Source organism: Phymastichus coffea, unplaced genomic scaffold (assembly GCF_024137745.1).
Source record: "Phymastichus coffea isolate CEN01 unplaced genomic scaffold, Cenicafe_Pcof_1.1 PCOF00008, whole genome shotgun sequence".
Taxonomy (NCBI): Eukaryota; Metazoa; Arthropoda; class Insecta; order Hymenoptera; family Eulophidae; genus Phymastichus; species Phymastichus coffea.
Genome location: NW_026706819.1, coordinates 7,331,962 through 7,357,620, shown reverse-complemented (window position 1 = coordinate 7,357,620; position 25,659 = coordinate 7,331,962). Strand labels below are relative to the sequence as shown.

The 25,659-nt window shown below is 41.4% G+C and overlaps 1 protein-coding gene across 2 annotated transcripts in view; it reads right to left on the bottom strand.

Annotated features, from left to right (window-relative positions):
* The window catches only part of LOC131669517 (ubiquitin carboxyl-terminal hydrolase 2-like), a 759,386-nt gene that overhangs the window by 567,845 nt on the left and 165,882 nt on the right, over nucleotides 1–25,659 (bottom strand). For both annotated transcript variants that reach the window (XM_058944435.1, XM_058944443.1), the window contains exon 2: nucleotides 18,133–18,503. In XM_058944435.1, the coding sequence (XP_058800418.1) occupies nucleotides 18,133–18,287 (155 nt within the window). In that variant the 5' untranslated portion in view covers nucleotides 18,288–18,503. The remainder of the gene's footprint in view (nucleotides 1–18,132; nucleotides 18,504–25,659) is intronic.

The window sequence follows — 25,659 nt, the reverse complement described above, 5'->3', positions numbered from 1 at the left end:
TTTACAATATTTATTCTAGCAAAAAATTAAAAAAAACTAGTTATTAGGATGTTTTTTGAACATTTAACCATCAATTGACCCTCTCAGGTCATAAATACAAACTTGAAATATCATTTTGGATGTAATTTTTCCCGCTCTACACAATTCCGAGATTAAAAATAGGGGTTCTAATTAAAAATAGCACTTTGATCTTCAGATGACCTTGAAAATCAAATTAAGGGTCAAAGTCGATGATAGCATTTGGTCGCCTACTCAGTCCCCTATAACTTTTGTAGAGGTCATTCTTCGATAACGTTTGTTTTTACTAGGTTATGTGCGTGGTCGGATTAAAATGAAACACCCTGTATTTTCGATACTATGTGCGCGAAGTACGTCTTTCCTGCACGCTCGGTAGAAAACGTGCGTTGAAAATCGCACTTTCCACACGTTGTATAAAAAAATACGGTACGAAACATGTTCAGGAAAGAGAACTCGCTTCGCTCGGGTGTAAACGCCACACGAGACAACAATCTACTTTACCGCATTTGTATCGTAATATACTATTAACTTTTCGAGAATAGTAATTGTGTTCAACAATAAGCTGCATCCACTGACATACTTATATTTAGAAACAACCATTTTTGAATATATGTCACTTCTTGTATCGAATTTTCCGCATTCAATTAAGCTAAAATATTACTTTTTACTACATTATCCTCGCTGTACTAGATTATTCAGTCCTCTGTGTAAAATATGTTGTTTAAGATTTGAATCCAAAAATCAAGAAAGGAAAATCGTAGTCAAAAGCACTACGAGTCGAATATATGTAAATAAAACCATAGCTTTCAAATACCAGTTGGATTTGAAGTATAGATTTATGTCAAAAGAAACTTCTGAACCAATCATTCACTAAAAAATCGCAAGTTGATATTGTGAAAAGTTTTAACAGCTATTATAAGTATGTGTTGCTAATTAATAGTTATAGAATAGTTCGTGTCAAATCTGTATCCTTTTATGATAACATTATAAAGAAAAATACAATTCTTTTATCGGCTTCCTCTTCAGGTCCTATTTTCAAAATTGTTTACGAAATAGTATTCAAACAAGAACACCATTTCATAACTAAAATCTTAAGTGATTGTTATTTTAATGAACATTTAAATACATACTAAATATATGATTTAGAATGTTTTTCTTAGGAAAAAGTGAAAAAATACGACATTCACGATTATATAATAACAATTATAAATTTATTATCAAATGGATTTTATTATATAAGTAAAAATCGGATTTAAAATTAAAAATTCAATTATCAGTAAGGTAGTGGTTTTATTTAGTCCTCAATCGATAATAAAATTCTATTGAATATCTCTGATGTTTACAATTAATGAAACAATCTCATCAAATGAACTTCACAGCATGGAATGGCGTTTGGAAACTCGTCAGCGGCTGCAATATGGTCACTTACTATATAACAACGTGGTTTTCCAACATCTACATGTATAAAATATGTGCATGTATATGATGCGACATTTATAACGATAAAGTCCAAAAGCGAATTGTAGGATAGATAGCGTCTGATTTAAATATTAATGATTCTTCTGTGTTCACGCAATCTACGAAACTAACATGGTACTTAAAACATTACAGCTTCTCAAGAAATTCTACGTAGGAATAATTCACAAGTATTTATTTTTTCATTTTACATTCATACCAGTAAAAACTATTTCATACGAGAAGAAATTTTAATAAAATCGATGTAAATTTTAATGATTTTTAGTCAAATTTGTTATCCGGATAGTAAATTTTGCAATATTTTTTGTAAAATTTATTGGGTATTTATATTAGTGGAAAAAATAAAAGGAAAAAAAAAATTCTAAATTTTTTGACGCTTTTTAACTGGTGTAACGGGGTGATTGCTCCGTCTTTTTATTTATGCGCGCGATCGCATCGAAGAGCGCGCGGAATTGTCGAAACGCTTAAACTCGTCAACCGGAGAGCAGGAGGGAACAGGAGTCAGTCAACCAAGTTGTTACTAGCGAGAAATAATAACAGAGAAATTATAATCAGTATAAAATGCGAGTTAGATTATTTCCCTTTTCTCTACAGTATACTTGGCCCGCGTGTTTATGTTTACAAAGCGCGCGCGCGTCAATAACATGCAGCGTTGGAGCGATCGTAGCTCTTTGTTCGCCGGGTTAGCACATGCACGCTACCGATTCTTACAGAGTACGAGGTATTAGCAATTAATTCCGCGCAATCGTGAGACAAATAAAGCAAAGTGGCGATATAAAGCTGGCCAGCTTACCTTTGTATCGGTCGTACTACTCGCAAGGGGATAGGAGACAAGTTCGTTAATGTTCGTTAATGTCCTTCACCGGGAAGGACTGCTCCTTGTTTCGCCCTCGATGGCGAAACACTTCACACACGTTCACTCACACACACACTCGCTACCACAGCGACGAAAACGGTTCTCGCGAGCTCGGAGGTGTCACTTCGTATTGTGTGGAAAATCGGCTCGCTCACTTCTTACTTCCCACGGAAACCTTTGGCGGTGAAAACTTTGGTTTCAAGTTAAGCGGCTAGATGCTCCGATAGCTTATCCTCGACTGGTTCATTTATATTCGCGAGCGTTCCGTCCCGTCTCGTGCCGAATTCCCTCGATACATTTTCCCCAACCGGTAGGTGCTGCCCTCGCAGGCAGCCGCATGGTTGGGCTGTCAGCGCTAATAGGACGTTTACCGTCACAGCCCCTCCAGTCTGAACCTATCGGATCCTCGACGATAGAATTATTAGCGCTATTCCTTTTAAGGTTAAGAGGGTAAGGGTCAATAGAAGGTCATGTTCTGCGTGGCAATTCAAGATTTTATTGGTTATAAATGGAGGTGCGGCCCTGCCCACGGGGGCAGGGACCTTTCACCTGGATGTTCACCGGGTTACCTCCTGGCCTTCTTCGTCCAATAGGGAGCGTGCCTCCCAGCCAAGCCTCTCGTGGACAAGATCGGAATGATGCCGGACACGGGGGCAACGATCCGTGCGGGTCACCCCGGGGTAATGGCAAACGTTGCACCCTTCCCACTGTGCGCGGAATAGGGTGCCCCGAGGGAGGTCTCGCTCCCTGGGGGTCAGCGGCATCCCGTCACGTCGGTTCGGGGCGGACCACAACGGTCTTTCGACCGTGGGGTCCTCATCCGCGGACTCCACCACAAGGTTTATGTGGATGCGTCCAGTTGCTTGATCCCCATTGCTGCCGTCCACATTCACCACGAGGTTTACTCTGTACGTCCGCGGACCCCGATGTGTTGTGGCTTCCGACCTGGCCTCCGGAGCCGCTGGTCTGATTCCGGCAGCTGGAGGTTGGGTGGGGCCAGCAGGTGCGTCACCGACCGGGCCCTCGAGGGCCTGGCGTGATGACGCTGAACCTCCTTCAGCGCTTGCGCGAACTGGCGCCCGCGGGACACCACCTTGCTCCAGTATTCCATATTACTGGGGCGGTGTCCCGCAGTCGTATACGCGTCGTATTCCGCGTACACGGCACGTTGGAGAGTATTGAGGGTGGTCCAGCTTTGTTCGACCTCCCCCAAACCCTCCACTATCTCTTTCCAGGTTCGTTCGCCGGTCGAGGATGCCTGGCTAGTGAACCTGGGGCGCCAGGTCGCGTCGGTGGAGGCTTTCTCCGTCTGGGTTGTCGTGGTAGTCGGTGGGGCCCTCATTGGTATCGCTCCCGCGGGTGCTCCGGGTATCGGTGCCGCCTCCTCGCGCACGACGTCCTGCACCGTTGATGGGCGCTGGGGATCTTCGTCCGTGACCTCCTCGATCACCACGGATAACGAGCTCTCGTGAGCTCGCACCCGTGTTCGCTCCTCTTCTTCCCTTTTCTCGCCGAGGAGGTGCAGGGCAGCGTGCATGACTTCCTCGACGGCGGGACCCAGGTCCAGCCCAATGAGGGCGGCTGCCGCTTCCTCGAACTGCTCGTACGAAATCTTCATCTTGCAACAGTTCTACATGTCAATATCGGCAACCCCTTTCCTCGTGTATCGAAGATGGGCGCCCGTTCGGCTGCCCAGGACCTTCGTCGCTGGGATCGAAGGTGGGGACCTTTGCGTCGGTCTCCCAGGTCCTTCGATCGCAGGACCTCATGCATCGGTGATCGGTGTGTTCGGTGGTCTACCCCTCTTCCTTTTCACAACGACGGGAGGGGGGATATGTGGATCTTGTTGACGCGATGGGGTCCGAATGGTTAATGCGTTCTTGCGAGGTCGTCCTCGTGATCGTTTTACTACACTATTTGTCGGGGCTATCGTCACGGTTTTATCAAGGGGGTCGGAAGGGATGTAATGAGGGTGGCTCACATGATTCGCGCTGTGGTTCCTGGGCGTGTCATTCTTGATAACGGCGCGTCCGTTTTCGCGTGGTATCGCATCGCTCGCCATAGGCGGGACATTCGTCGCCTTGGATCCCTCCGTGGTAGGGGCGTCGTTGTCATCTCGTTGCCGGGTTTCATCTTCCGGCAAGGTCTCCTCCTGTTCATAATAAGGTTTGAGATCTTTGGCGTGAACCAATTCCTTGACCTCTTCCTGTTGGTTGGCAAGGCGGTATGAGTTGACCCCGAGTGCCTTAGTGACTACGTAGGGACCCACGAATTTTGGTGCTAGCTTTGCGGAAATATCCTGCGCAGGATCACTCGTTCCCGGAGTTCCTTCGCAATCGTCTTATCATTGGGACTACGTATAGGTATGCACTCGACCTATCGCGTGAATAAGTCGATGAACACTAATACGTATTCGTGCCCTCGAGGGCTCCTCAGAAAGGGTCCGGCGATGTCGCCCGCTACTACTTATCAAGGTGTGGACAACATCCGATTCCTCATGAGTCCGCGCGGCAGTTGTTGTTCGACCTTACACTGCTGACAAACCTGACACTTTTGGACGTAACCTTTGACGTCCGCGTACATCCCTGGCCAATAGGATTGGGCGACGCGGGCGAAGGTCTTCCCGCGTCCCAAATGTCCCGCGGTCTCAAGGTCGTGATTCTCGAACAGGACCGCCTTTCGGTCTTCCGGTGGCACGACAAGTTTCCAAGAGTCCTCGTACCCATATTCGCCTTGGTAGTCACAGCTTGGCTTATGGTGATATATCACTTTGCCAACTATTTTCCAATCCAGGTAGTCTTCCGGGTTGTCCTCGACGCGCCGGAACTGTTCCACGTACCAGGCTTTGTCCCCTGGCGTCGGCTGGTCCATCCTACTAACCTCAGCATTCGTGGGCTCAAAAGCGCGTGATAACGCATCGGGCAATACGTTGTCGGCCCCCTTTCGATACTCGATCTCGAAAATATGGCCTTGAAGTTGCAAAGCCCATCGGGCTAGACGTCCTATTGGGTTCTTCAGATTGTATAGCTATTTCAGACTGTTATGGTCCATTACCACCTTGAATCGGTATGCCTCTATGTACGGACGGAACATCTGTATAGCCCATACGACCGCCAAGCACTCACGCTCCGTGGCAGAGTAGTTTTGCTCCGCCGGGTTAAGGACTCTACTATCGTACTCGATGTTCGGTCTCCGTCTCCTACTCTTTGGATCAGGACGGCGCAGATTTCCGTAGCGCTAGCATCCGTTTCTAACACGTACTGCCCGTCGGGTACCGGTAACCCGAGGCACGGTGCGGATATCATGAGTGCCTTAAGTTTGGCGAAGGCTTGTTCTTGGTCTGATCCCCACACATATTCGCATTTTTTCCCCGTTAATCTTATTAACGGTTGAGCGTGTGTGGCGAAGTCACTCAAGAATCGGCGGTACCATGAAGTAACCCCCAGGAAAGTACGCAGCTGTCGCACGTTTCCTGGTCGTGGGTACTCTACGATAGAGCGCACCTTTTCAGGGTCGGGCCTGATACCTTCGCGGTTAATTAACAAATCCAGATATTTAGCCTCAGGTTTGCAGAAGACGCTCTTCTCTCGATTAATTGAGAGTCCGGCTCGACATAACCTATCCAATACGGTTTTAAGATATTGCAGGTGATCTTCGAATTTGGACGATACTAAGATGATATCATCCAAATAGGCGAAGAAAAAATCGCTAGCTCAGGTCCGATCACGCTATCTAATAACCGTTGGAAGGTGGCACCGGCGTACGAAAGACAGAATGGCATTCGTACGAACTGGAAATGCCCCAATCGGGGCACGGTAAAGGCAGTGATAGGTCGAGATTCGGGTTTGAGTGGTATTTGATGATACGCACTAATGAGGACGAGTGTGGAGATATAGCGTGCGTTTCGTAAGCGCCTCAATATATCTTACATAAATGGTAGGGGATACGCGCTTGGCTCGGTGACCTTGTTGACCTTCCTGAAGTCTATACAAAATCGATACGAGCCATCCTTCTTGCGTATCATAACCACTGGGCTCGACCAGCCGCTGTCCGCTGGCTCGATCACCCCTTGGCCTAACATCTCCCTTACTAATCTATGCATTTCTTGCTCGACCTTGTGTGACACTGGATAGTAGCGCTGCTTGATCGGTTTCGTACCACCGACCCGAATCTCGTGTTCAATGCTTGCCGCACATCCCAGTCCCAAGGGGGCCTGCGATAAGGCCTCGCCGATGGTCCTCTGCAATGTCGCCTGTTGAGAGGCTGTTACCTCGGCTAGTCCGATCGTAGCTAATCTCGGACCAGACTCTAAGCTAGCTACCTCTAGCTTCATCTTGGTTCGTGATTTCTTGAGCAGCAACGTATCGTTGTCAGGGTCAAGTACCGCTCTAAACAACCTAACGAAATTCACTCCTAGGATACATTTATCGACGAGGGTTGGGAGGATAGCTACTCTCGTCGGCATCGTCATATCCCCCACGGTAAACGGCAACATGGCGTGACCAACGATTATTAACTTACGACCACCTTGTAGTCCTGCCGTACCCGCGTGGGTGGTATCTAACCTGATACCTAGCACAGACGTTATCTGCAGAGCATTACTACCCATTGCTGGGGTGGCAGCTCCCGGATCGTAGAGAGCCCGTATCTGGAAGTCTCCTATTTTCATCGGTAGCCACCAGCGCGTTTCCTGTTCCGGGGAATATAGCGAAACAGATTCGGCGGCTCCAGAGTCTTACTCTTTGCACACCATAGCGCTAGCCGCTGTGCTCTCGCGTGGTAAAGTGACGCCACTTGTCGTTCGAACCATCTTGGTTCGGACGATCGGAGGTTCCATGGGGGTACCCCTTGATGGTTTATCTGCCGTTACCAGCGCCTTCAAGGGCGTGCGCGATCCATTCGCCACCACCTCGGACGGTCTAGGGTCTTGGGCTTTACTAACGTCAATACCCCCCTTCTCCTCGTTCACTTTAACGCCGCGTTCATCATTGGCGCCACCAGGGGAATTTTCGCTCTCATCGCTCAACACGCTCGCTACTATCGGTACTGACTGTGTTGGCGAAGGCCGCGAGATCTCGTTTACGGGGTTTGTCTTAGGGGATTAAGGAATGGGGTCAACCCCACCTAACCACTCCTTTGCTCGTTTCCCTTGTTGCATTGGGGACAGTACTTTTTGCTGTACCCCAGTAATCCACACTCGATGCATTTGAGGGGCTTGGAGAAATCTCTCTGCCGTCTTCGAGGAGCTTCCGGCTTCTTAGTTCGGTCCTCTGAGGTCAGGTTTTTCCCGGCGAAGTTATTCTTCATCCCTTCCGATATGTCCTTGAGAGTTAGCAGCACTTTGCTTAGTATATCGGTGAGTGGAGCCTTCTTCTCGCCGTCAACTGCCTCTAGGCTTGGACTAGGTGTCACCCCCGAGGGTGTCGGTGTATAGACGACCTGGTGCGTCACGTTCTCCAGCACTTTCTCCATACGGTCAAAACTGTCGCTAACATCCGGCTTATCGCTGGACATCGATGCCACTTTGCCCTTGCCGCCCTTGCTTCCATCGATGCGAGGGTGGTACGCTAACTCCGGGTACAGAGTTGATTGTGGATCAGGTATCACCCGTTCCGCCTTTCTCTGGTGCAAGCTGTTTTGTGCTGCCGTGGCTAGCGCGTTCAGGGTTCGTATGGAGCTCGCTTCGGACCTCCACACTTGGCCCTGAATGTCCGGGAAAAGGTTGGCGTGTAACAGGTCCAATTGGCGATCAGACGTCATCTGGGGATTTAGCCGCTTCATCAGCCCCATCATGTTGGCGATGTAAACATTAACGGGTTCATCGGGGCCCTGATATCGGCTCTGAACCTCCCTCATCAGACGGCATTGCTGTTGTCCGCTGGTCCCGAACCATTCCCTGCGTCCATCTCAAATTCGGCGTAGGAGAGCGATTCTTCCTTCACACATCGCCTCCTACCAGGTAAGGGCGGGACCGACGAGTAGCTCTGATACGGTTAGGAGCATCTCGTCTTCTGTGAGTCCCGCGCCATTCCTCAAGTTATCCAGCCTAGACAGGAAGGTGTCGATACTCGCATTGCCCTCTCCTGAAAACTTGAGTTTCCATCCTCGGACAATGCGACCAACATCCCTTGTAGTTGACCAACGGTTTGTTGTCTGCTGAGATGACCATGTGCTAGCGGGTGGTCATTTCAGCAGACAACAAACCCTTGGGCGGGTGGTTATTCACTTCAGCATTAACTCCGTTGAGTTGATGCTGTCCACCCTCTCCGAAAGGGAGCGTCCGGCGGGGGGTCCTGCCGGTGGTCCCCGTGGGCCTCTGTCCGGGTCCAGCTGGAGTACTTTGAGGTGACCTGGTGTCGTAATGGTAGGTGAAGGTATTTTGAAATGCGACGCTCCTACGCGTGTTTTCTTGTTGTCGCATTTCACTAGAATTATTTGCATTGTCTTGCTGTACGTTTCTGTTTTCGGCATTTTCCAATGCGCTAATCCTGGCGAATTGGTCATCCAGTTGGCTTTTCACATTGCTGCAGTTGTTGTATATTTGGTCTAATACCTTCGTTAGACTCGACACATTCACTCTTAATGAGTCTAGCAGCTCTAACTTCTCATTCTCTCTGGACCGGAAAATGAATCATCACAGTGAATGCCGGCGGGAGTTGGAATTGGCTACCATCATTAGCCGTTATCGTAATATATTTATTACTGCTCGTGCTCTGACCGTCGTTCAGGGGTTAATACCATTTATTCAATTTAATGCGCACGATCGTATCGAAGAGCGGGCGTGATTACCTATACGTTCAAACACGAAAACCGGAGAGCAGAAGGGAACGGGTGTCAATCAACAAACTATCTGCTATTGAAATAAATACGATGAAATTCCAATCAATATCACATGCGAGATCGTTTATTTCCTCTAAACTGTACACTGTATTCGGCCCGCGTGTTTATGTTTACAGGACGTTCGCGCGACAATAACATGCGGAGTCGGATCGCTCGCCGTTCTTTGTTTGCCGAGATAATACATGCACGTTTTATAGCGAGTACGAGAGATTAGTTATTTAGCAATTCTGTCGTGATCGCGAAATTAAGCTGGCCAGCTTACCTTATTAATTCTCGCACGGGAAACAAGTGATACGAAGAAGGAGGCTCTTACAGCACATAATAGTCTTTCGGCAAACGTTTATATGCGAGTGATGCTGCCTCTCATTCACGGTTTCGCCCTCGATGGCGAAACTCTCCTCTCACGCACGCTTGCACGCACACTCGTAGTGTTCAGTATCAGGCACGGCTCCTGCAGGCTTGGATCAGCTCGTCTCGGCACTCGGGAAACTCGAGAAAATATTCAAGATATTCGCTGCACGGCTCGGCGATCGAATTCTAATCCTCGACTCCTCTCAGGCGATATCGATAGCTGATCCTCGATTGTCTTATTTTCATACGCACGCGTTTCGTCCTGTCGCGTGCCGAATTCCCTCGTCACACATTTTCCCCAACCGGTAGGTGCTGCCCTCGCGGGCTGCCGCATGGTTGGGCCGTTAGCGCTAATAAGACGTTTACCGTCACAATATACGTATGCATATGCATATATATGTGTGTGTACGTTTATGTCTATGCAGATATTCATGTACTTAAAATAGTTCAAATAAGAAAATAGTATAATAATGTATGACAAATGAGTAAAAGTAAATATTTAAGACGTTCTAGATAAAAATATGTTCTTTATTTTTTCATAATTAACGTTTTTTGTTTATAATATATATTAAAATTCAACATAGAAATATCACTTCATCACTTTAGTCACTTTTATAGTCTATCGTCGGAATCACTTCTTGACTTTTGTTCGTTATACTCATGAAAAATTTCTTTTTGATTAGCTTCATCAGCAACAGGTTCTTTCTCACTTTCATTTTCAGTTTCATTATCTTCAATCCTATCCAAATCGACCGCTCTTTTCCAAAAACAGTCGTCAATTTTTAATTAGGCTTGAATGTTTTAGAATGATACCTTACATTAGCTAAATAATAAATTATAGCAGCTACGTCACAACAGCAACTGATACTTCTCAGCCCGTTAAGGCAATCACATGTTTATTTTTTTATTCCACTGGTGGCATCTGTGTTAGATTTATAATCTATACAGGGTGTCTCATTTAAAAGGAACCACCCCGAAATTTTCGACGGTTGGCGTTGTACAAAAAAATTATTCAGACAACAGTTGTTTTTGACAATGGGGGCAGCCTTTCTGTGAAATCCCATTTGACCTAGAGATTCATTTTCAAGGTCATTTGAAGGTCAAAATCATTTTTTGAACAGGAACCTATATTTTTGATTCCGGATTCGGAAAGAGCGGAAAATTCTACGTTTAGATAACGTATTATGTGTGGGGTGCGGTTAACCACCCCCCCCCTCGCTTAAGGTCATGTAGAGGTCAAATTTATGATTTTCTCCATCTATGCACAGGGATGATCGAGCAAGGGTAAGGTTAATTGTAATAACCCAATAACTCCAAAACCGAATAACCCGATAACCCCAATAATGCAATAACCCCAATATCCCAAAAAAATTGTAGGGTCAAACAACAGTGACCTTGAGCTTAAACTTCAGGTTGATTTTCAAAGTCGACTTCATGTATTCAAAGCCTTCATGAGAAGTGTCATTTTCCATTTTGTGGGATAACATGTTATTTCCATTCTTTTTTCTAGTGTGATTCCGGAGAAGCCTACAAAGTTTCAACTAAATTTTTTAATAACACTTTTTTAGTATTGTATATGACAATAGTGATTCGCGAACAGTCCTTCTCAGGATAGTTCAAGTGTAATTTTATTAGTCGTCTTAAAAGGAGGGAATATGCCGGATTATTCGAGAAACGAAATTGTTGATATTCAGTTGTCTCTCGGGGCATGTCAAGGCCGATATCGTGCTGCGGCAAGGTATTATCCGCAGCACCCGGCTAGGTAATCAATACCTTGTCTTCATTGTCTGGGTAATCGATACCTTACCTTCATTGGCTGGGTAATCAATACCTTGCCTTCACTGTCTGGGTAATCAATACCTTATTAATCTCACCCTTGCCCGGTGGGATGGGGGGGGGGGGGTGAACCGCTCCCTCAACATAATATTTTATCTAAACGTAGAATTTCCCGCTCTTTTCGAATCTGGGATAAAAAATGGGGGTCCTTATTCAAAATATCTCTTGGTTAGTGCGTTATTGGGGTTATTGGGGTTATCAAGTTATTGGGTATTGGAGTTATTGGGTTATTACAATTAACCTTACCCTTGCCCGATCATCCCTGTGCATAGATAAAAAAAATCATAAATTAGACCCCTACATGACCTTAGGCGGGGGGGGGGGGGGTTAACCGCATCCCACACATAATACGTTATCTAAACGTAGAATTTTCCGCTCTTTCCGAATCCGGGATCAAAAATATAGGTTCCTATTCAAAAAATGACTTTAAACTACAAATGACCTTGAAAATAAATCTCAAGGTCAAATCGGATTTCACAGAAAGGTTGCCCCCATTGTCCCAAACAACTGTTGTCTGAACAATTTTTTTGTACAACGCTAACCGTCGAAAATTTCGGGGTGGTTCCTTTAAAATGGGACACCCTGTATAGTATTCGTATATTTTACTGTTAATATGGTGTGATTTTACTGAAAAAGCAATGATATTATTGTAACGAAATTGCATCGTTACAAACTTTTCGGTGGGCAAGTGAGGCGCTCTCGCTCGAAGAAATCGGAGAGGAGGAAGGAAAAAGGTCGGGATATGAATTAATATCACGCTTCAGAGAACCATTAAATCATTTATCAAATTATATTTACACAAACTTATAGAAACCTTAAACACTAATGAACATAACGGAATAATTATCATATACAACACACAAAAGGAAACAGAAAGACAAATAAACTTACTTGTTCTTACAAAATATTAGCGATCAACGAAACGTGTCGCCCAGCAGGTAGCCGCCTTGGTGACAAACCGACTTACCCTAATTACGCTAAGCGAAACCACCCGGCAGAAGATCGCCTTGACGGATCGCTATTTTACCTTAATACTCTGGCCATATACAGGGTGTCAATTAAGTCCCGGGACGCCTGAATATTTTCTGAAGTACTTCAGTTCTGAAAAAGGTCAAGGTGATTCCTTTAGTAACTTTCAACGCGGAATCCGATGGTGACCTTGGATTTGACCTTGAGATTGACCTTCAAGGTTATTTCAAGATCAACTTTGTTTTTTTAAATGGGAACCCCCATTTTTGACAACGGCAATCGAAAGAGCGGAAAATTTTACGTCCAAAACGGTATTTTTAAATTTTTTTTCATGGCCTTGAGAAGGTCGATTTAAGGTCAAATGCTTGAAAAACTGCCTAAAAGCGTTTTTTTAATTTTTAAGATATCGAAAAATGACCTCTACAAAATTTGTTCAGAACAGAGTAGGCCACCGAATGCACCAAAAACCTTTGATCTTTAACCTCATTTTGAAGGTCATTTCAAGGTCGAAGTGTTTTTTGTAATGGAAACCCCTCTTTTTGACCCCGGATTAGCACATAGCGCGAAATCCGACGTTTGGATAAGGTATTATGTTGAGTTTCGATTGATCCACGACGTTCATCGCTAAGGTCATGTGAAATTTAGATCCAATATTATTCGCGAAACATTTACAAAATGTTTCGGGCTAAATTTATTAAATTCTACTGAGAGCATGTTACAGTGACCTTATCTTTGATCTTTGATTGTTTGAATAATAAAGTAACGGATTATCCAAAGCGAAAGTCAAGTTGTTTTAAATGAGGAGCAAGCAGAGACATAGGTACAGTTTTTTGGCCGGATAAGTTTTTTCCACTCACTGCGTTTTGAATGTTTCTTTCTGATTTCGCGCTATATGCGAATCCGGGGTCAAAAATAGGGGTTTCCATTACAAAAAACACTTCGACCTTGAAATGACCTTCAAAATGAGGTTAAAGGTCAAAGGTTTTTGGTGCATTCGGTGGCCCACTCTGTTCTGAACAAATTTTGTAGAGGTCATTTTTCGATATCTTAAAAATTAAAAAAACGCTTTTAGGCAGTTTTTCAAGCATTTGACCTTAAATCGACCTTCTCAAGGCCATGAAAAAAAATTTAAAAATACCGTTTTGGACGTAAAATTTTCCGCTCTTTCGATTGCCGTTGTCAAAAATAGGGGTTCCCATTTAAAAAAACAAAGTTGACCTTGAAATAACCTTGAAGGTCAATCTCAAGGTCAAATCCAAGGTCACCATCGGATTCCGCGTTGAAAGTTACTAAAGGAATGACCTTGACCTTTTTCAGAACTGAAGTACTTCAGAAAATATTCAGGCGTCCCGGGACTTAATTAACACCCTGTATAATTACCAGCAGGTAGCCGGCGCGCTAACACCTTGCCACCTACTTGACTTTTACACAAACGCCATACCACCAGAGAGAGAGAGAGAGAGAGAGAGAGAGAGAGAGAGAGAGAGAAAGAGAGAATAAAATTGGCCTTGACGTTTCTAACTGTGCTAGACGTTGGGAAGGCCTGGCTGCGCCCTGCGGATGGTGATGCAGGCCGTCGCTGGGTCAATTCCTAGTCGGCTTCTTCCCCGGGAGCGTTCCTTGCAGAGGTATTGGTAAAGGGCACTGGCAATTTATTTGGTGTGCTTCTCCTTGTCTCTGTCCCAGAGTAGCTTTGGAAATTAACTCCTTGCTCCTTGGGGTGCCGTACTGTACTCTACTGTCCGCACGCTTCACCGCAATCGACAGCTTCTTTCGACTTTTTTCTGATCCCCACTTGACCTACTTATTAGGTGGCACGCAACTAAGGCGCTAATTGGTTACGCGTCGCACGCCTGCCTAAATCAGCGTGGGGCACACACGCCCCTCTCTCTCTCTTTTTCTAACACCTAGTGTCATCCACTCCAGTGGCTTCAGGTCGGCTCGGTCTCGCTCGGCGATCTCCGTCGGCTGAAAACAAAGGCCATGCATTAGGCGCATCCGAAATGCTCTCAACGCTGGCCACTATGCCCTTTTGAGAGAGAGGAAAGAGAAAAAATACTCAGTGAAAGTAAGCGCAACGCTCGCTCTCATCACATCCTCTTCCAAGACCAAAGTTCGCTGTAGATGATTCCATACGCATCCCAGAAAACCGTGGCCAGAATCTTGCCAGCTGACTTTACTGTCTTTGCCTTCTTTGGGGCTGGTTATCCTGCGGTAATCCATTGTTTGGACTGTTCTTTGATTTCAAGAGTGTAGTGGTGTACCCATGTTTCGTCTACAGTTACGAGTCGACGCCAAAAGTCTTCTGGATTACGACGTATGCGTGCCAAAAGAGCCTCAGAGGCGACCACGCGGGTTCGTTTGTTTTCAACAGTGAACAAACGCGGCACCCATCTTGCTGATATTTTTTTCATCCCCAATTTTTCATGCGAAATTGAAATGATTGTACCCTTTGAAACCCTGTGGCCTCAACTAATTCTCGCAGTTTTAATCTTCTATCACTCAACACCATATCGTGGATTTTGTTGACCATTTCGGGCATACTCACTTCTACGAGGCGTCCAGAGCGCGGTTTATCTTTTGTTGTTGTACGGCTGCGTTTAAATTCATTTATCCAGTTATAAACAGTCTTAAACACAGAGGAAGACTTGCCATGAACGGTTTTCAACTCAACTGTGATTTCTTTTGGTGTAAGGTCTTTAAAATGAAAATGTTTTATCACCGCTCGAAACTCTGTTTTTTTCATTTTTCAAATAAACCAATAACTTTTTGTACAACCAACGCTCACAAAAAAACAACTTAATGAATCGAGCTGAAACTTTAAACGATATCTAGATAGTAGTATTGCTTGCCAAAAACATCATAATTTAGCGTGACGAGCGCCATCTCTTGGATTTTGTGAAGACTTATTTATCCCCCCTCCCATAATACAACGTAATCGACATCTGTTGGAGCGCTAATTTTCAGCCGAAATAAAAGATCTGACGTTGATGATTGTGATAATGTTTGAGAATCCGTTTGTTCATTTAAGTCTTCCAACTACCTAAACTTTAAAACCTGCGACAACTGGTTGTTATATTAGATTTACTTCGCGACGTAGGTGCAACATTTGCAGTAACATTTTGATTTTCAGGATCTAATGTATTGGGATTATTAAACAGTTTACTCATATTTTCCTGTTCAACTTTTTTTTTTTTTAGTTGGATTGAAAATTTTTTTTTTCTGTATTTTAGCAGAATTTTTAACCTATTTCGTTATTAATAGAAAACTGCTCAGAAACTACAGCAGCTTCTTCGGCAGTATCAATTATTTTGTTTGACGTCACTGGAAACCTACGTAAATTGATTCTAAAATTTTTGCATTGGTTACTGTCATTATTTTTTGTTTCAGCTGATGTGTCAAGAACATCCTAGAAAAAATGAATGATCTTAAAAAGTTAAGATATTTCAAAATCTATTAGGATTAATGATCTGAACACAATCGACTTGTGACAATTGATCAAAAATCAATTTTTAATCAAATTAAATATATATTACTCTAAAAACCTAGTGTATTTTGTCAAAATAAAAATGTTTTTAGTAGTTATAAAATTTTAATATTATTTAGTTATTTTCAGAGCTTGAATAATAATTTTATTTATAATTTTTATTAAAGTTTCGTATATTAATTATATATACAAAAAGTAATTGTCATTTTATTAAAATGACCATGCAAAAATTGAATTAATAACATATTAATTAATGAATTTGAGTTTCGGCAATTGTTGAATCGAAATTATAATTCAGTTATTCTTAAAATGAATTCAACCGTAAATTTATGTACTGATGCCACAGCTTTCAAATTATAGGTAGAAGTACATTTCAATACTATACGTGTTATATAACTAGAACTACTATTGACAATTAATCTCAGTATTATGATTATACCCTTAGTATCAACTCAACTAATTCAATAAAAATCTTTAATACAAAATAAAAACTAACTAATACTCGTCTAACATGTGAATACAGTCCATTTCGCAGTCTAATTAGAGATTTTATATGTTGTACGAGAGTCGAGACGCAAACGTGATAATAAAGGCCGAAGAAATAGAGCAAATACACTTATGAAAATATAAAATGGAACTAAATGCTTTTGATAAATAAAATTTAGTACAAGCGATAAGGCACCGTGAATACTCGACGGTTACTCAGCTTGGACTGTGTAGGACGCCGCGAGAGTGGGATGGTTCGACGAGCGAAAGAGTACCGATGGTGCGCAGCACATGTACACGGTAACTCATTACAAGAATATTTTGAATATCGCATATTGCTTCACACTTATTGACTGCTAAATTAAACACGTATATATGGTAAATACGATTTTAGACAAAATCAATTGGTACCATGTATTGAAGCTTAATAATTATAACTGGAAATGTATCGATATTTACTTTTCAATTTCATTTGGCGAACCGTATGGACTTTCTAAACGATTCGTTATATTTCCAACTACAATTGATAAAAAATGAATAGAGTAAGAAGTAGTCATGAACCACATAAAAACTACATATCGCAGATAGTTGATTCTACACTTTATAGCGTAGACCCTTGGACGACTTACTTCAAAACTAAAATAATTCGGGATGAATTCTCATAAATTTTTTGACAAGAAATCGGATGGCGGTGATTACAAATACGTAGGATACTTTTTTTAGTCGATAATATACGAAAAATCGTGGAAAATGTTGTTTCCGCTGCGTTTCTCGTTTGAGACGAAAGGACTTGCATTGATATCTTAATTTTAAAATACATATTTTCATGTAATTTATAACGAGGAATCGAATGGTATGGGTGAAAAGTTTGCGAAATTAAGATGACATACCGAGAAATTGAAAAAAAGTAAAAAAGTCGGAAAAAGTACAATTTTTTTATGAAAAGTGATTTTTTTAGGCTTTTTCAAGTTAAATAAAAGAGCATGTATCTGTTAGGAAATTTTCTCAGAAATAAAACTCAAGAAATTTCGACTAAAAATGTTGAAATGCGGCTAAGCTATAGGAAAAAGAATGAAAAAAGTCATGAAAAAAGGTTTTTGGTGTCCCATCTTGCTACAGCTTCATCTTATAAGCTGAAAATTTAAAAAAAAAAACTTCTTTTTTAGGTCAAACACGATCCCACAGTTAATTTACGAAAATGGCTTAGGACCTAAATCAATGTTGAAACCCGGCTATACTCTTTGTAATTTAACAGAAAATTTATCGACAAAGATATAGCAAAACTGTTATTGCTTGTCTTATCCGATTTCCTTACTTAGATCAATTCATCTATCCTATATATATATATATATTTCAACGGTAATTTTTAGCCAGTTTAAGTGAATATCCAGCTAACAGCAATCCTGAAACTGCATTATGCCTCAGACGTACCTAAACTTTGTCAGTCACGATGATCATTATAGTCATCATTATTCAAATAAAACCAAATTAGTTCAAGACATTAACTGTATAATAGATGATGGTTTCATTTTTATAGCAGAAAATGAATAAAGGCCACTAAATACCAATATGCCATTGAATGAAATACTCATCTTTTTACATAGTCAAGGAAAAAATACAGTATGAATAGTTTTCCATAACGTTGCAAAAACAATTTTCCCACTTGACAACGTTTTATACCTTCTGGAATACGACGGGTTGCTAGAGTTTATTTAATAGTATTAATTAATTATTTTTCAATGATTAAAAGCCATCTAAATCTAAGAATGAAAAAAGCATTACATAAAAAATACATTTAAAAATGAAAGGAGACCTATTATAAGACGATTTGTTGTAGCCGAATAATGCACTGGCGTGGTAGGTTTTGTCGTACATGGAACGGGTGGCGTATATGTTAGAGCGGTATATGATGCTAGTAGAAAACTTGGGTTGGAAGTGCCTCGAAGTTTTTGAAGTGTTGGTACTCATAGTGATTAATGTCTTCAAGTCCTTAATCACAGGAGTGTTTATGAGCTATTTTGGTAATTAACAGTCACAGTCTGTTTAACCACTTCGCTGGAAAGGCACTGGCAACTTGGCTGGTGATAACTTAGACTTTGCTTTCTAATTTAATAACTTTACTGCCTGCAATCTTATGCAACTTGTTACTCTTTCATGAGGTCTGCTACGATTCCCTGCATGCACCTACAAATTTTTCAGTTATCATTTATTTTATTATTCACTTACAAATGTTAATCTATTTCGGTTAAAGGATCCAGCCAATGATATACAGTAAAAATTGAAAATTTTCTTTTTTAGTTTTTGAAAATCGTTCTAATGAAGATATTACCATGGATATTTTTCTTTATATAGTTATTAATATTATTATTGTTACTTCAACAAGTACGATAGTTTTTATGCTGTAAAGGTATACTGAGTAAATGTATGCATTATTCTTGGTTTCCTATAGTCATGAGAAGTATACAACCAATCTCCTTACAACTTTTAGAAGAGTCAGGAGTAGAATTTTTCATTTAGTGGAAACCGAGCCACCAAAGTACTAAACGACTTGAAACTTATTTATTATGCCTTGCATTCCGCTATTTACTATTTAGAATAATGTTAAAAATAATAATAATTACATCAACCCATTTTCTCATTCAATATCTTGATATAAATCGTAATCATAAATCTTATATAAGTAAGTGAAAGAGGGAGTGCACACATCCCGAATACAGTATGGGCAGAAGAGAACAGAAAGAGTTCTTTTTAAGCCAAGTCAAATTAAAGTGTGATAGAGAAAGAAAATCATGCTGTAAGTCGACATGTATGCAGGAGCGTGCGAGAGAGTGTCGCACTCATAAGTCAGAATTCATAGTGAGGAAGAAAATAGGAATCTCTTTTGCTTCTTGACAAGTCAACCGGCAGAGTCTGAGCACTACGTACGTTGTCGTATCAGGCTTGTATTTTGCGTCTCGTTTTTATATCACCTAGCCGATATATTGCGAGCAAAACTAAAAATCAAACTTTAGCCGATAGTTTCCCGTGATATAATGAATGCTCGATCAAGGATCGCTGAACAATCCTGAAGTTACAACACAATTTTCCGGTGTTCATATGCAAGATTTCGCGCGCAAATGACACTTTTTTCATTTTCTTTATTTATTTAATAATTCATCGCTCATGTTATATATATACAGTTCTGGTCATAAAATTCCGAACATTTTGTGGCAGAAAAGTCATTCTTTAAATAAGAACATCTCCAATTCTACTGCTATAGAATAAAAATCAAAAATGCAAATTCAAGTAGAGACGAAATACTAACTTTCTACGGGACGCGAAAATTTTTTAAATCATTTTTTCTACTTTCTATATCCCTTTAAAAAGGGTCAATTATCCAAAGCTTTTAAAAAAATTTTTATCACTTATATTTTTGAAAATATTTGTAATACTCGTAGGTAAAAAATTCTGATAGATATCGATAGATCTTGAAAAAAACCTAAAATTTATCACTCACGGCCTTTTTCGCTACGATACTTTTTTTAAAAGTTCCAAACGATTGAATATCACCACTGACGAAAAGTGATATGTAGACTGACCCATTTTAAATGAACACAATTTCACTTGAATAACTGCTCTGGAATATCAGAAACCGGAAATATAGTTATTACAAAAGTTGTAGTATTTAGAGAGAAGTGCCATATGATATATCCTTGAACTCAATCTTCAAGGTTATATGAAGAAACGCCTAATTTTGATCACAGAAATGAAAAGAACGGAAAATTTTACGTTTAGAATAATTCTACTAGTTACAAATCCCAAAGTCATTTCAAGGTCGAGAAGCCAGTTTAAATATATCTTTTTTTCATTAGGCCAAAATAAAAAAAATGGTTAATATAATACTTGTTAGGTTTCGAAAACAAGAATAAGAAGAACAGAAACGACAGCAACAATAAGAATAATAATAATTTTATAGTGAAAAAATAGTGGCGTGTACAATACAAAAATAATTATATTAATAATAAAAAAATTAATGATAGGTGAAATTCAAAGTTTAGTAACACAAGTTTATTTTACAATTTTAACAACATTTTTATATACTTTTTGATAGAAAAAAAGTTGACCTTCATATGATCTTGGAAATTAAATTCAAGGATAAATCCAAGGTCACCATATGACACTTCATCTAAATCGTAAAACTTTTGTAATGACTATTTTTCCGATTTCTGCAGTTCCAGACGATTTACTCAAGTGTGAGTGTGTGCATTTAAAATGGGTAAGTCTACACATCACTTTTCGTCAGTGATCATATTCAATCGCTTATAACTTTTTAAATAAGCATCGTAGCGAAAAAGGCTGTGAATGATAAAGTTTAGGTTTTTTTTAAGATCTATCAATCTTCATCAGAATTTTTTACCTATCACCGATATTTTCAAAAATACAAGTGATTCGAGAATTTAAAAAAAACTTTGGAAAAGTGACCCTTTTACAAATAATATAAAAAAATAGACAAAATTACTTCAAAAACTTTATATCCTATAAAAAGTTACTAATTCACCTCTATTTAAATTTGTCTTTTTGATTTTTATTCTACGATTAATAGAATCGGAGATATTCTTGTTTAAATAATAGCTTTTGTTTCACAAAATTTTCGGAAATTTATGACCGGTATTGTAAGTCTAACATGTAACGGTTGTTGATTTCTTCAGAAGTAAATCGTCGTCCGTTAGAAAAATCTATATGTCACCGCTGTTTTCCTCTTTTCGGCTAGCTCTGTGCTGGACGCACAGCCTGAAAACGAGCGCGAAAGCACGAAACAACAAAGAAAAGCGATGGTCGAAGGTTCTTCGAAAACGGTGCGAGGGGGAAAGGGAACGTCGAGAATGTCTAGGATTGTCGAATAAATATGTCGGCTTAATAATGTATCTTTGCCGGGTTTATTCGCTTCTCACAACTACATAGGCGCGACAACTCACGTTGGCCGAGAGATTCACGGTACACGATCTAACCGTACGCACGCATGAGAGAGAGACAGAAAATACAAATTCGGTCAACACGCAGCCGACGCTGTTTACAAGCGCTCACTTGTCGGAATTTCCGCTCGTAATCCGGGATACAAAGGAGGAGACTTACACGAACGAACGCTGCTGCAGACAGCTTCGCTTTATATCTAGAGCCTGGTTACGTAGGGGTCGTCGCCCAGAGTTGTCGAGGCTGGGAGGCCTATGAGTGGATCCTCGTGGATTGTGGGCGACGAGTCGGCTCTCCCTGTTCCGATAGCGGCCTTCGATTTGCTCGTCCTCACACGTTGACCTTTACTCTCTTCCTTCCGCAGTCACCGTGCTCGGACTTCGCAGATTCCCAACCCGTGAGATCGATACGTCGCTCAACTTTTCCTCACAAAATCGATAGAAGGATTCAGAGCGCGTGTTATCCGCTTGCCGGTCTCACGTGTACTCTTTAGAGCCCGCGTGTCGTAGCTATCTCTCTCTCTCTCTCTTTCTCGCTGCGCGGGTCTTTTACGCATGGCGCGCTATTTCAAATATCACTCATCTATTTCTTAACGAGCCCGCTCGTTACAAACAGTAATTAAATTGATTAAATTATTACGTTGAATATTTGTTTTCTTTCTTAAAGCTGATGTCAAAATTAAATATTTTGATTCAAGAAACAACTGTTATTTCATTGATCTTGAAAATGACCGTAAGATCAGCCTTTTCAAGGTCATTATCATATTTCAAGTTGATTTTTCTTATACTTTTGAAACGTTGAGATGTCAAAACACTCTGATAAACAGCTACTGCATAAATTTTGAGCACTGACCTTCAATCGACACTCGAGGTTGAAAGAAACTTATAAATATCATTTTAGACGTAAAATTTTGCACTCTTTTCAAATCTGATGTAAAAAACGTAGGTTCCTGTTTAAAAATCCCAGTTGACTGAGAAAACCTTAAAGGTCAAAGTTAAGGTCAGTTTGAAGATCATCATCAGATGTCCTCTTCCATACTTTTGGAACTTCCATACTTCCACAACTTTTGTCTGAAACACATTTTCTAAAAAAAACAAATTCATAATTTATTCTCGTGAACTAATAAATATAGGACACATTAAATACGAGGATGTATCAATAAATCCTTAGAAAAAGATAGATTAACTATTTTTTTAGGCAGATTTGTTTTTATTTTTTAACAAAATATCCGTTCAGCTCGATGTAATTTTCCAGACGTCTTTTCAGTTTCTCTAAGCTATCAGAAAAATATTATTTTAGGATTTCTTTAAAATAGCCATTTGTTTGTGTCATGATCTCGAAATGAATCGCTGCTCGATAAGACACTTTTTTTAGGTTTGGAAATAAATCACTGAGCACCAAATCTTTTTGTCCTGTTTTCAGTCGATGATTCCACGTACATCCGGTAAAACAGTGGCCACAAACTTGATAAGCGAGTTAATCATCTTTGCCTTCTTTAGAGCCTGTTCACCTTTAACAATCTACTGTTTTGACTGTTTTTTTTTTGTATCGGGAGTATATTGATACATCCATATTTCGTCTACAATTATAAATCGTCACACAGGGTCGTCCGGAATACGATGGATATGTGCAAAGAAGGTCTTAGCGACGACCACATGTGCGTTTATTCTCTATTATGAGCAAACACAGCATCGATTTTGTTGAAATTTTGCTCATGTTCATTTTACCGGGTTTTTGGTATTAAAACAATCTCTGTAACTTTCCACTGGGAAGGAAAATAGTAGAGACGTAAACGTGCATTAAAAACAACTGTAAGATATTCTATGTAATTGAGGGTAATATTTTGATCATTTTTCCGGTGATATTGTGACGAGAGCAGGCAGCAGCCTGCTTTTCGCTAATTCCTCTCCCCTCTGCCCTTGGTCAGGCGCAATGATCAGTATCGGGCGCACTATTTTACATGCGTCTAATACTGTATCTCTTTCTCAGCCATCATAAATTGCCAGGCCCGGTTGAAATAGCCCGAAGAAAGTGAAAGGGAACGCTGCAGTGGAAGAAAGAGAGAAGAGAGAGAGAGAGCAAACGCGTATAGGCACGCACTAAGCAGGTGTAGGCAGGCGAGCGATGCACGAGCAATTAGCGTTTTGTCGCATGCCACCTAAAAATTAGGCTAAGTGGGGTCACTGGCCACGGAGAAGTTTTCCGTTGTGTCACTCAGCATCAGCCAGTTATATAGGCCAGCCGACTGAAAATTCTCTCGCGCCTTGATCTCTTTGTGGTTTCTGCGATGAGAGATACTTTTTTTTACTGTCTTTCATCCTGCGCAGCTCCACGCCCTAGCCATTCGTTGTTGCGCGCACCACCTATGCCGGCAGCAACATTAACGGCGAGAAGTCTGGTGATCGGCCTATTCTGCCACTACCACCTTTACCTCACGGGGATCATCGAGGAGAAATAAAAGGTCTGGTCATTTCTTTCTCCTGGTTTTTTCTCTCTCTCGCAGTGATGTGCGGCCGCACGAACAGTAGGTAGCCTGGCAATAACTCGCCGACTACCTTTGTTTGATCTTTCACCGTACTTAATTGTGTGCACGGTTGATAGTAGGTGCGTTGTAGCCAGGCCTTTACTCGCCGGCCACTGCGCAAGGTTCTTCATCGAATTAAAATAAGTCGTATACATCGTTCGTCGAGCGTAATGTATTAGGTAATGATTAGATCAAATGATTATGTTAAGCGTTCTTTATTATTTATTTTATTGTAAATAATAAAAGATTTTGTCGTCGTACTAAGTAATTAAGTTTAGTTTATTTACTCGCCATCTCTCCCGATTATATCTAGAGCGAATGCGCCTCTCTTACCCTTCCCCTTTAAAATAAGTAGCAGTGTCGAATCTGTTACACGGTATCCCTTGTGGGGAATGATGCAAATCGGTAAAGAAAGCGAGTACCAGTTGAATAAATATAAGTATTAAGGTAAATTAATTGTAAACCACCGGCAAATGTTCTCACTTAGGTAGTATGTACAGAATTTGGTTTTGTTGTCTTTGTCTTTCAAGAAATTTCGTGTGATCTTTCTTATCGAGGAATCGGGTAACAACATATGCGTCAAAGAGTCACCCTAAAGCCTGATGCAGACATAGTATCGTTTAGAGTTCTTTATTTTGTTTTGGTTTTGGCTATCGAAATTTTCTTTTTGGTGTTTTTTTTTTCGTGTGCCTTATTTTGGACTGTTTTCTTTTATAGACTTAAGCAAGACGATCTCTCACCGGCTCAAAGAAAGAAATTTAGAGAAGGTATTTTGGCAGTGTCAGGTTACATAATTCGCCGTCGAAGTACTTTTTGTCCCAATAGTTCACGTTTATAGTTCGCGCACAAAAATTTTTTTTCTACACGCAATCATGTCGCTAGCATGTAGGGATAGAATAATCATGCGCGACGCGAACGCGAAAGACCTTAAACGCAAAATCGACTCAACAGAACCGGCTGTTCTGTTAAAGTTGATGCATTATCGCGGACTTATTTTAATAGGCGACTTGGAAGAGCTGCGAGTTCGATATCTGTGATTTTTATTAATAAAAGAGCGACCAGATTTACAGCCACCGCTGCATCTGAGCGATTTAGCGTCAGATCAAATCCTGGACTTGCTGCACGATGACAGCAAGAAATAGCGACGGACGATGTGCGCAGCGCAAACTTCGGCAACGAGCTCGTGGTGGCCGCTGCGCCCTTAGCGGCTGAATTACCACATGAGCGAGAGCAGGCGACGCAGGTAGCAACTGTTGCCGCTTCTCGCGGGCAAGCCCAGTCATCGGGCAGAGACACAGCCGTGGCCGAGAACAAGAACGCATTGCCGTCAGCTACTGTCAGCTAGTGCGAACGAAGTGCACGCGAGCAAAAACGTCGAGACCAGAGCGAGAGCAACACTGATGCGCTAAGCTAAATCTTGGGGTTCTGGGTCGAAGTTTGGGAACGCAAGGTACAGATGGCCACTCGAAATGAAGGGCGAGTACCAGCTTCGTTAGATAAAGGCTTGGTAGTGGATAAGGGTAGTGTGATATTTGCAATCAGGTAAGGCAGAGAAATATCCCTGCAAGAGCAGTCGACGGCTCTACAACTCCTGACTAAAATCGATCGAGCGGGTCATTGAAGTAGAGTGCTTTGCGCAAGGAATAAAGGCACTAAGGTGTAGAATAAGAGCTAAGGTAACAAAGAAAGGTGAGAACAAGGTAAAATTACTATTTCAACGCTTCCTCTCTTAGATAGGGTAGTAGATAGAAATGAGAACCTTAAAGTCAAGCGTGTAATTATTGTAGAGTACGAGAATTTGAAAGAAAATAGTATAAAGTATATAGGAATAAGTAATGTGCAGCATGATGTTATTTAAAGCGTGTT